The following is a 12,617-nucleotide window of genomic DNA, read 5'->3' on the forward strand; positions in this document are numbered from 1 at the left end:
GACAACAGTCCCCTACAAATGGTGCAGCAGGTGACCTGCTACCTGCTCTTAACCCAGCTCCCTAAGGGTTTTACCAGGCCGGTCTGGGGACAACAATTTAAAAATATAGTTGAGCTCATAGAAAAAGAACGGCCGGCCTCACAAACTGAGAGGGCAGAACCGTCCCTTAGTAAGATTATGCCCCAAGGTATCAGCCTCTCCTTTGTAAGCCGGAGCTTGTACCAGTGTAACCAGATTTGTGGGTGCGCAACCTACATGGGGAGGTGGAGGTGCAGGTGGAGCCGGGGGGGTGGGGAGGGGTTGGTGTGCTCTGATAAACCCATTGGCAATTCCGCATACAGTGGTTATCACTACCTGATCTGAGTGCCTGCCTGATTCGCAGGCACATGCATATTGAAAGCCTAACATGCTATAAAGTGTTCATGCATGCATTAAACAGATTGGGCAGCACCATAAAGTATGTGATGATGTAGCCTTTCAATACGCACTCACGCACAGATCGTGACAGCAACGGGAACCAGGTAGTGACGTACACCGCATGCGCTTGAACGAACCAGCTTTCATGGCATAACATTAATGTCAAGGTTCGATCCCTGTAAGGGGAAACATAGGTGTGCACAACTGATGAGCCCCAATTAGGGCGAAACACATGTTGTGTACTCTTTGTATTATTTGGCAGGTACTCTGTGTGTATGTGTGTGTGTGTATATACAGATTATATATTATATATATAAAGTATGTAGTGTTTTTATTTTTCCACTCCATCCATCCATCCTCTTCAGCTTATCCGAGATCGGGTCACGGGGGCAGCAGCTTGAGCAGAGATGCCCAGACTTCCCTCTCCCCGGCCACTTCTTTTAGCTCTTCCAGGAGCATCCCGAGACGTTCCCAGGCCACCCGGGAGACATAGTCTCCCTGGGGCCTCCTCCCGGTTAGACGTGCCTGGAACACCTCACCAGGGAAGCATCCAGGAGGCATCCTGATCAGATTCCCGAGCCACCTCATCTGACTTCTCTCGATGCGGAGGAGCAGCGGCTCTACTCTGAGCCCCTCCCGGATGACTGAGCTTCTCACCCTATCTTTAAGGGAAAGCCCAAACACCCCGCGGAGGAAACTCATTTCAGCCACTTGTATTCGCGATCTCATTCTTTCGGTCACTACCCATAACTCATGACCATAGGTGAGGGTAGGAGCGTAGATCGACTGGTAAATTGAGAGCTTTGCCTTAAGGCTCAGCTCCTTTTTCACCACGACAGACCGATGCAGAGCCCTCATCACTGCGAACGCTGCACCGATCCGCCTGTCAAGATACTTGAACTCCTCCACTTGGGGCAGGATCTCACTCTCAACCCTGAGAGGGCACTCCACCCTTTTCCGGCTGAGGACCATGGTCTCGGATTTGGAGGTGCTGATTCCCATCATACTCAGCTGTGAACCGATCCAGAGAGAGCCGAAGATCACGGCCTGACGAAGCAAACAGGACAACATCATCTGCAAAAAGCAGTGACCCCCTCAACACCCTGGCTGCGCCTAGAAATTATGTCCATAAAAGTTATGTACAGAATCGGTGACAAAGGGCAACTCTCACTGGAAACGGGTTCGACTTACTGCCGGCAATGCAGACCAAGCTCTGACACCGGTTGTACAGGGACCAAGCAGCCCTTATCAGGGGGTCCGGTACCCCATACTCTCGGAGTACCTCCCACAGGATTCCCCGAGGGACATGGTCGAATGCCTTTTCCAAGTCCACAAAACACATGTAGACTGGTTGGGCAAACTCCCATGCACCCTCCCTGCTAAGGGTGTAGGGCTGGTCCACTGTTCCACGACCAGGACAAAAACCACACTGTTCCTCCTGAATCCGAGGTTTGACTATCTGATGGACCCTCCTTTCTAGGACCCCCGAATAGACTTTTCCAGGGAGGCTGAGGAGTGTGATCCCTCTGTAGTTGGAACACAGCCTCCGGTCCCCCTTCTTAAAGAGGGGGACCACCACCCCGGTCTGCCAGTCCAGAGGCACTGTTCCTGATGTCCATGTGATGTTGCAGAGGCGTATCAACCAAGACAGTCCTACAACATCCAGAGCCTTGAGAAACTCCGGGCATATCTCATCCACCCCCGGGGCCCTGCCACCAAGGAGTTTTTGACCACCTCGGTGACCTCAGTCCCAGAGATAGGGGAGCCCACCTCCGAGTTCCCAGGCTCTGCTTCCTTATTGGAAGGCATGTTAATGGGATTGAGGAGGTCTTCAAAGTACTCCCCCCACCAACCCACAACGTCCCGAGTCAAGGTCAGCAGAGCACCATCCCCACCATATACAGTGTTGACACTGCACTGCTTCCCCCTCCTGAGACACCGGATGGTGGACCAGAATCTCCTCGAAGCCATCCGAAAGTCATTCTTCATGGCCTCCCCAAACTCCTCCCACAACCGAGTTTTTGCCTCAGCAACCACTGAAGCCGCATTCCGCTTGGCCTGGCGGTACCTATTAGTTGCCTCCAGAGTCCCACAGGACAAAGGGTCCTGTAGGACTCCTTCTTCAGCTTGACGGCATCCCTCACCACCGGTGTCCACCAACAGGTTCGGGGATTGCTGCCACGACAGGCACCAACCACCGTACGGCCGCAGCTCCAGTTAGCCGCCTCAACAATAGAGGCACAGAACATGGCCCATTCGAACTCAATGTCCCCCACCTCCCTCGGAACGTGGTTGAAGTTCTGCCGGACGTGGGAGTTGAAGCTACTTATGACAGGGGACTCTGCCAGACGTTCCCAGCAGACCCTCACAATACGTTTGGGCCTACCAGGCCTGATCGGCATCCTCCCCCACCATCGAAGCCTACTCACCACCAGGTGGTGATCAGTTGACTGCTCCTCCCCTCTCTTCACCCGAGTGTCCAAGACATGTGGCCGCAAGTCCGACGACATGACCACAAAGTCGATCATCGAACTGAGGCCTAGGGTGTCCTGGTGCCAAGTGCATATATGAACACCCCTATGCTTGAACATGGTGGTCGTTATGGACAATCCGTGACGAGCACAGAAGTCCAATAACAAAACACCACTCGGGTTCAGATCGGGGGGGGGGCCATTCCTCCCAGTCACGCCCTTCCAGGTCTCACTGTCATTGCCCACGTGAGCATTGAAGTCTCCCAGCAGTACGAGGGAGTCCCCAGAAGGTATGCCCTCTAGTACCCCCTCCAGGGACTCCAAAAAGGGTGGGTACTCCAGACTGCTGTTCAGCACACACGCACAAACAACAGTTAGGACCCGTCCCCCCACCCGAAGGCAGAGGGAGGCTACCCTCTCGTCCACCGGGGTAAACCCCAATGAACTGGCTCCAAGTCGGGGGGCAATAAGTATGTCCACACCCGCTCGCCACCTCTCACCGAAGGCAACTCCATATATCTAGCCGGAACCTCTTGACCTCGCACACTAGGTCAGGCTCCTTCCCCTTCAGAGAGGTGACATTCCACGTCCCAAGAGCCAGTTTCTGTAGCCGAGGATCGGACTGCCAAGGTCCCCGCCTTCGGCCACCACCCAATTCACACTGCACTCAACCTCATTGGCCCCTCCCATAGGTGGTGAGCCCATGGGAAGGGGGACCCATGTTACCTCTTCGGGCTGTGCCCTGCCAAGCCCCATGGGTGCAGGCCCGGCCACCAGAAGCTCGCCATTGAGCCCCACCTCCTGGCCTGGCTCCAGAGGGGATAACCCGCATCTGGGCGAGAGAAAACGCCGTCCAAATTTTTTATTCTTCATTGGAGGTTTCTTTGAACCGCTCTTTGTCTCATCCCTCACCTAGGACCAGTTTGCCTTGGGTGGCCCTACCAGGGGCATAAAGTCCCGGGCAACAGAGCTCCTAGGATCATTGGGACACGCAAACCCCTTCACCACAATAAGGTGGCGGTTCGAGGAGGGGATTTTTTTCACTCACGTAATAAATTATATAAAGTTCCCTTTCCATTTTTATCTGTTGTTGCAATTTCCCTCAATGGACAAATTGTGTTTGTTTAAAAATAATCTTTAGATATTAATTATTATTAATAAAATTGCCATTTGTCTTAAGGCATGAGGTTTAGAAAACCTAATGTAGCCAACCTGTTTTATAGAAATAAACAGTAATTTTTCAACAAAAGAAAAGAATGTAACACTGTGTTGCATGGCATTGTGCTGACTGCTTCCCTTAGTGTTAACTGTAACTGTCCACTTGTTAAGATTCTTTAATTCATTCTCAGTTGTGCAATCAGGTCAGATGCTGAAGGAATCAAAAGTATAAAGCCACTAGTTCAAATCCTCCTTTATTCTAACGGCTATTAATCTTACAAATAAATTCAACTTTACATCCACAGACTTAAATTAAGTGAGTGAGCTGTTATCACTTGAATCAATCATTAGTCAAATCTAAATATCAATTTAATTTTTATGTTTGTTATGTTTGATCTATTTTTTACAGTAAGTGCTTGCTGCTATAGTTCATATTTGTAATAAGTTTGTCAGGGTCAGAGTTATTATCCAGCAATATTCCATAATATTTTATTCTATTTAAACTGACATTTTCCTGTCTCTCTGCTTAATAAAAACCGATTTTACGACACTGCCCGATTTGTACTGCGCATGTGTAATGTTTTAGGCTACAACACGTGTCACTTGTCCGGTTTGAATTATAGTTGCGAGTCATTTTTGTATTGCTGTCAATATTTCCGTCTGTAAGTGGACTTCTTGCTCGATAAGATGGCAACTTTTGAATTGTATAACGTTTTGAAAGTATATTTGTCACCTGGAAAATTTAACTCCAGTCGAATGAAGAGGGAGCGAAATGAAATGCGACGTGTGTCTGTGAACTTTATAATGGGTACGTACAGCTTTTTTGTAAGTACAACGTATTGATGAAAAAGCCAATACGGATTTTCATTTTCATGCAATGCTAAAAACAAGAAATCGACAGCCGAAACACGAAACGCAGTTTATAGTATTCCATGCAATTCTTGCTCAGCGGTATACATAGGACAAACGTCAAAAAGAATCTCAACATGTGTACAGGAACATTGCAACGCCGTCAGAAGAAAGGACGCACTATCTTTGATATATGCACATACTAAATCGACAGGACACACATTCAACTGGGACAACGTAAAAGTAAAATTTAAGGCCAGTACTAAAAGTGCCAGAGAGTTGGCCGAGTCTTGGCTATCAGATGATAACGCCATCAACAGACACTTGGACATAAATCCAGCATATGCCAACTTAAGAAGGACATGTACACAATAATTAAACTATACAACCCCCCCCCCACCCCCCTTGATCATACTGACTTAGTCACCTCCACCCACCCCCCACTGAATGTGTTGCTATATATTGCCTTTGATTCTTGTAAGTCTAAGCATTATCCTCTGATGAAGACCCCTGATAGGGGTTGAAAGCTCAGGAATAAAAAACTATTTTATGATACGTGATTCGTTTTTTTCTCACTTCGTGGATCTCCAGCTGCATATATATATATATATATATATATATATATATATATATATATATATGTATATGTATATATATATGTATATATATATATATATATATATATATGTGTATATTGTGATGGATGGCCGGCTAAATATTCCGGCCCACCCCTCCAGGCCGCCAGGTGGAGCCCTCCCAACAGCATGGAGGTTCCCCGAATTCCAGCAGGGCCTCATGGACCTTGTAGTTTGTATGCGCAGCCCTGCTGGATACCATGGGGGCCACCGGGAGTCGCTGTAGGGGGGCTGTCAGACTGTTATGTGCCCTATAACCTGGAAGTACGTCCTGGTCACATGAACAGGAGAAATGACGTACTTCCAGGTTGAAGAAAAGGACTTTTATCCTGACTCGGAAGTAATAAGGAATTGTGGATTGTTGGACAGGAACACCTCTGGGTCAGGGGGTATAAAAGGACTATGGGAAAAGCCCAGACACTGAGCTGAGCTGGGAGGAAGGGTGGTGAAGTGTCTGGGAGAGGAGGATTGGTATTTGTAGAGTGTTTATTGATTATATGAGTAGTGTGGAGTGGAGGGTGCTTTGTGCACGTAATTATTATAAAATAAATAAGTCTTGGAGTTTTACTTGGTGTTTGGCGTGGTACCTGAGGGTTCAAGAGGTCGATAAAAGCCTCTACTGCTACAATAGACATACATACTTAATGTCAAGACCTTAGAATAACCAATTTCTGGCTGTGAGACATGGTTTTAGAATGCTGAGCTTCAAAAGTTTTGACTCTCCATTTATCAGGTGTATACAAACCAGGAGACACAGCTGGAGGTGGCAGAGTTAAAGATGCTAACGTTTGCATTGGGTGTGACGAGGATGGACATGATTAAAAATGAGGACATTTGAGGGTTGGCTCAGGTTGTACAGCTTGGAGACAAAGTCAGAGAGGCGAGATTGCGTTGGTCTGGACATGTGCAGAGGAGAGATGCTGAGTATATTGGGAGAAGGATGTTAAGGATAGAACTGCCAGGCAAGAGGAAAAGAGGAAGGCCTAAGAGAAGGTTTATGGATGTGGTGAGAGAGGACATGCAGGTGATGGGTGTGACAGAGTAAGATGCAAAGGACAGAAAGATATGGAACAAGATAATCCACTGTGGCAACCCCTAACAGGAACAGCAGAAAGAAGAAGTTCAATCCTTTTCCTTTAATTTTGTTCCTATATGTAAAAGATGCATTTTTAGTTAAAGAAGGCAAGTTTTATTGAAAATGTGACTTCCAAAAAAAATAAAAGATAAGAACCATATTGTTCTAGTAAATGAACAGCAAAATCTTGATCAGGATGTTCAGTTTCCAAGCTGTTTAATCTTGTGGGATTACCAGTGAATCCAGCAAAGTCCATGCAATTTATAGACTGTGTTGTTACAAGTGGAGGCTCTGCTCAAATCTATAAATTCTAGTTGTGTTAATATGCGAGTTGATTGGGCCAGCACAAATTAAAACACTCAGTATTGTCACTACCAAAAACAAAATGTTATTAATAATTTTTCAGTATAAATTGTACAACCATATCAAGGAATATTTATAATTAACAGTAATTATGGGTCAGTTGAATTTAAAGAAAATGCACAAAGAAGATTAATTTAAGAAACAGACTGATTGGGGAATTAACTGAAGTTGAGGCATTAAAACTGCAGCATGCCCACTTCTATATATTATATATAAATTAAAGAACGATGTAATGGGGATAAGCATGTTTGCTTGTAACATACAAAAAAGGAATACAACTGTACAATGCAGTTATAAAAATCCATCCATCCATTTTCCAACCCGCTGAATCCGAACACAGGGTCATGGGGGTCTGCTGGAGCCAATCCCAGCCAACACAGGGCAGGAAGCCAACCCACCGCAGGACACACAAAAACACCAAGCACACACTAGGGCCAATTTAGAATCGCCAATCCACCTAACCTGCATGTCTTTGGACTGTGGGAGGAAACTGGAGTGCCCGGAGGAAACCCATGCAGACACAGGGAGAACATGCAAACTGCACGCAGGGAGGACCCGGGAAGTGAACCCAGGTCCCCTGGTCTCCCAACTGCGAGGCAGCAGCGCTACCCACTGCGCTACCGTGCCGCCCAGTTATAAAAATTAAAGAAAAAAATGCAGATGACATGAATTGGCTAAAAACAGATACACAGACAATTTCAAATATACAGAACTTAATCAACAATCTTTAACAATAACAAAGTGTCCTTTATCATTTACATCAATAGTTAAATCAAATATACACAACTCTATTATGCACAGTCAGTTTAAAACTCATAAATAAAAAGGCAAAAGACAAATAAAGAAAGGGACTTGTTTATTAGAGGAGGGGTTGAAATGGAATCCCAAGTTGAAATGCCTTAGTGATGCTGTCTGTCGTTGTACTGCAACAGTTGGAAGTTTGTCAAATTCTTCTCTCTCACTTTAAAAAAAAAAGATTTACTTTCACCAATACTAAAAGTGTATTAATGTATATTTTAAATTTCACTTTAAATATATATATTTACATTTATATATATTTAGTTTATATTCTTGTCTAAATTCACTACAAGTAAAATGGTATTCTGTTTAACAGAAGAATGGTGCTGAAAATAAAAAGAAAGGACTGTATAAAATTGATTGACGACACACAGACGTTGATAATGATTCTTAAATATAGTTTTTAATAACTGTAAAAGTGTGTCAGTTTTCTCATTAGGTTCTCTAAGAAAAAGACAAAAATACCTTTTTTTAAGAACTTCCTTTTTCCTTCTAAAATTCCACCCTCTAACATTCTACTGGAAATTACCAACAACAGGAATGTCAACCAACATCAATATAAATTTAACTTGTTACTGAACAAGCAAATATACAACACTCTTTTTCCCTAGTTTTAAATATCTTTGTAACATTTTGGCCTAACAAAAGCTCTACGGGGCCTTAGTGACACCCTAGGCTGTGGGGTCTTAACATCCACAGGTTTACCAGTTTCAGGGGTTGGTGTCACTACTTTATTATCTGTAGTAGATTCAGAAGAAGTTGATATTTCTGGGCTACCAGGAGGCTGCTAACAGTGGTAGCTGGCTGCTGCATTGACTCTGCTTCGGGCACTGGCCCTTCATCCATCATCCGCTCTTGAAGCTGATCAACATGGCGTTGGCAAACGTTACATCTTCTGTTTGCACATGGTAAGACACAGGGCCAGTTGCCTCTTGCACTACTGCTGGCATCCATTGCTGTTCTCCTACAAAACTGCATGCATATACTGTCTGTAAGGGTCAATATTACCTAAACACACCTCTATGCTTTTGTGCTAGTTCCCCTTGCCTCATATGCATGTCAGCTTGAAAGTCTGGGTGAATGCGATCAAGTGCAGTGGTCAGTCATCTTTTCATTAGCAACTTTGCAATACTCTTCCCTGTGTTGGGCATGGTGTGCTGAGATAGCAAAAATCTTGCAAGGCGTGTTTGCCAATTACCAGCTATGATTCTCCATAGAACATCCTTTGTTGTCTGTACCATTCGCTCTGCTTGCCCATTTGAGAATGGATGATAGGGGGCCGTTGTCACATGCCGGATCCCATTTCTTTCTGTGAACTCTTTGAATTCAGCAGATGTAAATGCCACACCGCTGTCTGGGACAATAATATCTGGCAATCCATGTGTAGCAAAGATAAGGCGCAAAGTGTCGATGGCAGCCTTTGCAGACATGGAGTGTAGAAGAGATACCTCCTGCCACTTGGAATGGGAATCTACCAAAATAAAGAAGACCATTCCTTTAAATGGTCCAGCAAAATCAATGTGGATCCGAGACCAAGACTTAGCTGGCCATTCCCAGGGGTGAAGTGGTGCCTTGATGGACCTCAAGAGGAGGTGGTGTATCAGGCACAGGATGTGTTATTGGCAAGCGGCTCAAGGCATCGGTGGTTGTCAACTCTTTTCCTGGTCTGTAGCACAGCTGATAATTGTATGCACCCAACAAGAGACTCCAGCAAAGCATACGAGGTGACAAGGTCTGTGGTATGGGTTTAGAATGATGTAGGAGACCAAGGACCGGCTTGTGATCTGTGCAAATCGTAAACTGATGCCCCTGCAAGAACTGATGAATTTTTTTTACATCAAAAATAACAACAAGAGCCTCCTTATCTATTTGAGCATAATTGCGTTCAGTGGCCGACAGTATCTGTGAAGCAAAACTAATTGGGGATTCCATACCATCAAGCTCTACATGGCTCAGTACAGCTCCAAGGCCATAAAGAGAGGCATCACATACAAATACAAGAGGCTTGTTAACATCATAGTGCACAAGCATCTGCTTTGAGTAGTGCTTTTGCCTGCATATGAGCTGTGTCAGGGGCAGTAGCCCAGTGCCATGCCGTTGACTTGTCAAGAAGTCTATGTAGTGGTTCCAGAATGGTTGCCTTGTTTGGAAGAAAACAACTGTGAAAATTCAAAAGTCCCAGAAATGCCTGAAGCTGTGTCTTGTTGCGGGGAGCTGGTGCATTCATGATAGCTTCCAGGTTCTCACTGGTGGGATGGTGCCCTCTTTATCTACTCTGAATCCGAGAAACTCCACTTCAGTAGCAGCAAAAACACATCTGTCCTTTTGAAGTCTAAGTCCGACTTCAGAGATTTGACATAACACTTTCTCCAAACGTGCATCGTGCTCCTCTGGAGTTTTCCCAGTGATTAAAATGTCATCCAGGTATGGCTGTACACCTAGAATATCTGCCAGCAGAGTATCCATAAAACGCTGGAAAATGGCAAAAGCTGCAGAGACCCCAAATTGCAGCCATTGAGCGCAGTACAGCCCCCTGTGCGCATTAATTGTTAACAGCTCAGATGAAGGTTCATCAAGAACTAGCTGCTGGTACGCTTGTTTAAGGTCTAATTTAGTAACAATGACACCCCTTGCCAGTGTGGAGAACATCTCTGCAACAGTTGGTAAAGGATAAACATCAAGTTTTACTGCTGTATTAACAGTACATCTGTAATCACCACAGATACTTAAACTTCCATCCCCTTTTGTGACAGGGACAATGGGTGTTGCCCATTGTACAAAAATGCCTTGCTCAGCCAGATCATCTAATGCCTCATCAATCCTCTGCTTAAGAGCAAAAGGTACAGGGCGAGCCTTAAAGAATTTTGGTGAAACTGTAGGGTCCACTTCAATTGAAATGGGTGGTCCTCTACATGCACAGATTTTCTGGAACACTTCTGCATACTTTTCCAGGAGAGCTGTCACATGGTGCTGCTGAATTATGTGCACCCCTGTTAATTCTATTCCAAGTGCTTCAAACGAGTCTCTTCCAAACAAGCTAGTACCCTGACCCCGAACAACAAGAAGTGATAAGGCAGTCTTTATATGGCGATACTCAACCTGAACTTTGATCTTACCTTGCACTTGGAGTGGGGCCTGAGACCACTGCCACAATATACTATCTGTACGTACCAGTGGAGGTGGGTTATTTGGCCACAGCTTTTTGTAAGTATTATCACTAATCAAACTACAAGCTGATCCAGAATCAACTTCCATTCTTAGTTGCTGGCCATTCAGTGAAACTGTAGTCTTATATGCGGGCTTCTTGCGGGTTGTGTGTTCCATTTGTATACTATGTACCACATACTCATTCTGGGCATTCACTGTGACTATACTGGTTTCTTGTGTCTGTAATGCTGTAGTTACTAGATCTGTAAGTAGTTGAGTAGAGCGTGCCTTTTTAAAACTCACGCCATTTAAATGCCCTCTTTTTTACAGTAATGGCACACAGGTGTGTTAAATTTACATGCTGTAGCTGTATGAGTCCCACCGCATCGGAAACACTTTCTGCCATTTATTTCTTGTAATTCACACGGTCTTATATTCTGAGCTGTATTCGATTGAATCATTTTATGTATCTCTTCCACATCGTTAGCAGGTAGACTCAGAGTCTTCTCAGTCCTCAGCATTTTTGCGCATTCCGGTTCGCCATTTCTGTTGCTAGAGCACGTTCCTCCTCTATTTTGAATGTTAAGTTCAGCTCCGCTAGTAGCTGACACTGCAGTAAAGGATCGGCCACACCCCACACTATGCGATTGTGCAGCATCTGTTCCAGTTGTTCACCAAAGTTACAATGCACTGAAAGTTTTCTCAGTTAAGCAATACTTTGATTAGGCAGTTGTTTATAATTGTGAAAATGAAAACGTTGTACAATTTCCGATGGTGTAGGATTATAATGACGCTGAAGACACTCGACTATGCTCTTATATGGAACAGCGCTTGGTGGACGAGGGGCCAACAGCGAGCGCAAGGTGGATTACGTTGCGGCTCCGCACACACTTAATAAAATTGACCTCTTCTTCTCTGGATTATCGATGTCATTTGCGTGAAAGAAGCGCTCAAGTCTCTCTGCGTATTCTTCCCACACCCCGGTCTCAGCATTGAATTCGTCGATACGACCCAACGTGGCCATTTTGAAAAACCAGTAACAAAATACAGTTAATACATACCAAAACATTGGCACCGTCTTCTCTTTCTTTTATCGATTCAGGGCTTCTTCTCCTCCTCTCGTTGCCAGTATAAAATCGATTGACGACACACCGACGTTGATAATGATTCTTAAATATAGTTTTAATAACTTTAAAATCGTATCAGTTTTCTCATTAGGTTCTCGCAGAAAAAGACCAAAATACCTTTTTTTAAGAACTTCCTTTTCCTTCTAAAATCGCACCCACCAACATTCTACTGAAAATTACCAACAACAGGAATGTCAATCAACATCAATATAAATTTAACTTGTTACTGAACATACAAATACACAATAGACTGTCTCCCTCCCAACACCACATGATGTACCACTCACCGTCTACTGGTCCATCAATGAACAGATCTTCTGCCTTTGGTAGAGAAATCCTCTCAACTGTTTCTAGAGCTTTAATAAGAGCCGATCACAAACACAAAAACAGTGAGGACGTTATTCATAGAGACACTTTCTGTACTCATTACAGAGTCACTGAAGCCAAATGAGCCTTTGGCATCAGCACATCCAGAACGATGTGAATACTTTTGATCTTTTCAAAAGTACCTACAGCTCCTGACAGCACTTCATCCAGGTAGTTGTAGAGACAATCTGTCAGTTCCTCATCTTCTACT

At 44.7% G+C, this 12,617-nt stretch overlaps 1 protein-coding gene across 1 annotated transcript; it reads right to left on the reverse strand.

Moving 5' to 3' along the window:
• Positions 1-9,989: 9,989 nt before the first annotated feature.
• Positions 9,990-11,090, reverse strand: LOC127527085 (uncharacterized protein K02A2.6-like). Its single transcript, XM_051924703.1, has one exon. The coding sequence runs from the start codon at positions 11,088-11,090 to the stop codon at positions 9,990-9,992; it is 1,101 nt and encodes a 366-aa protein (XP_051780663.1).
• Between the last annotated feature and the right edge of the window lie 1,527 nt (positions 11,091-12,617).

This window comes from Erpetoichthys calabaricus, chromosome 3, assembly GCF_900747795.2.
Source record: "Erpetoichthys calabaricus chromosome 3, fErpCal1.3, whole genome shotgun sequence".
Lineage (NCBI taxonomy): Eukaryota > Metazoa > Chordata > Cladistia > Polypteriformes > Polypteridae > Erpetoichthys > Erpetoichthys calabaricus.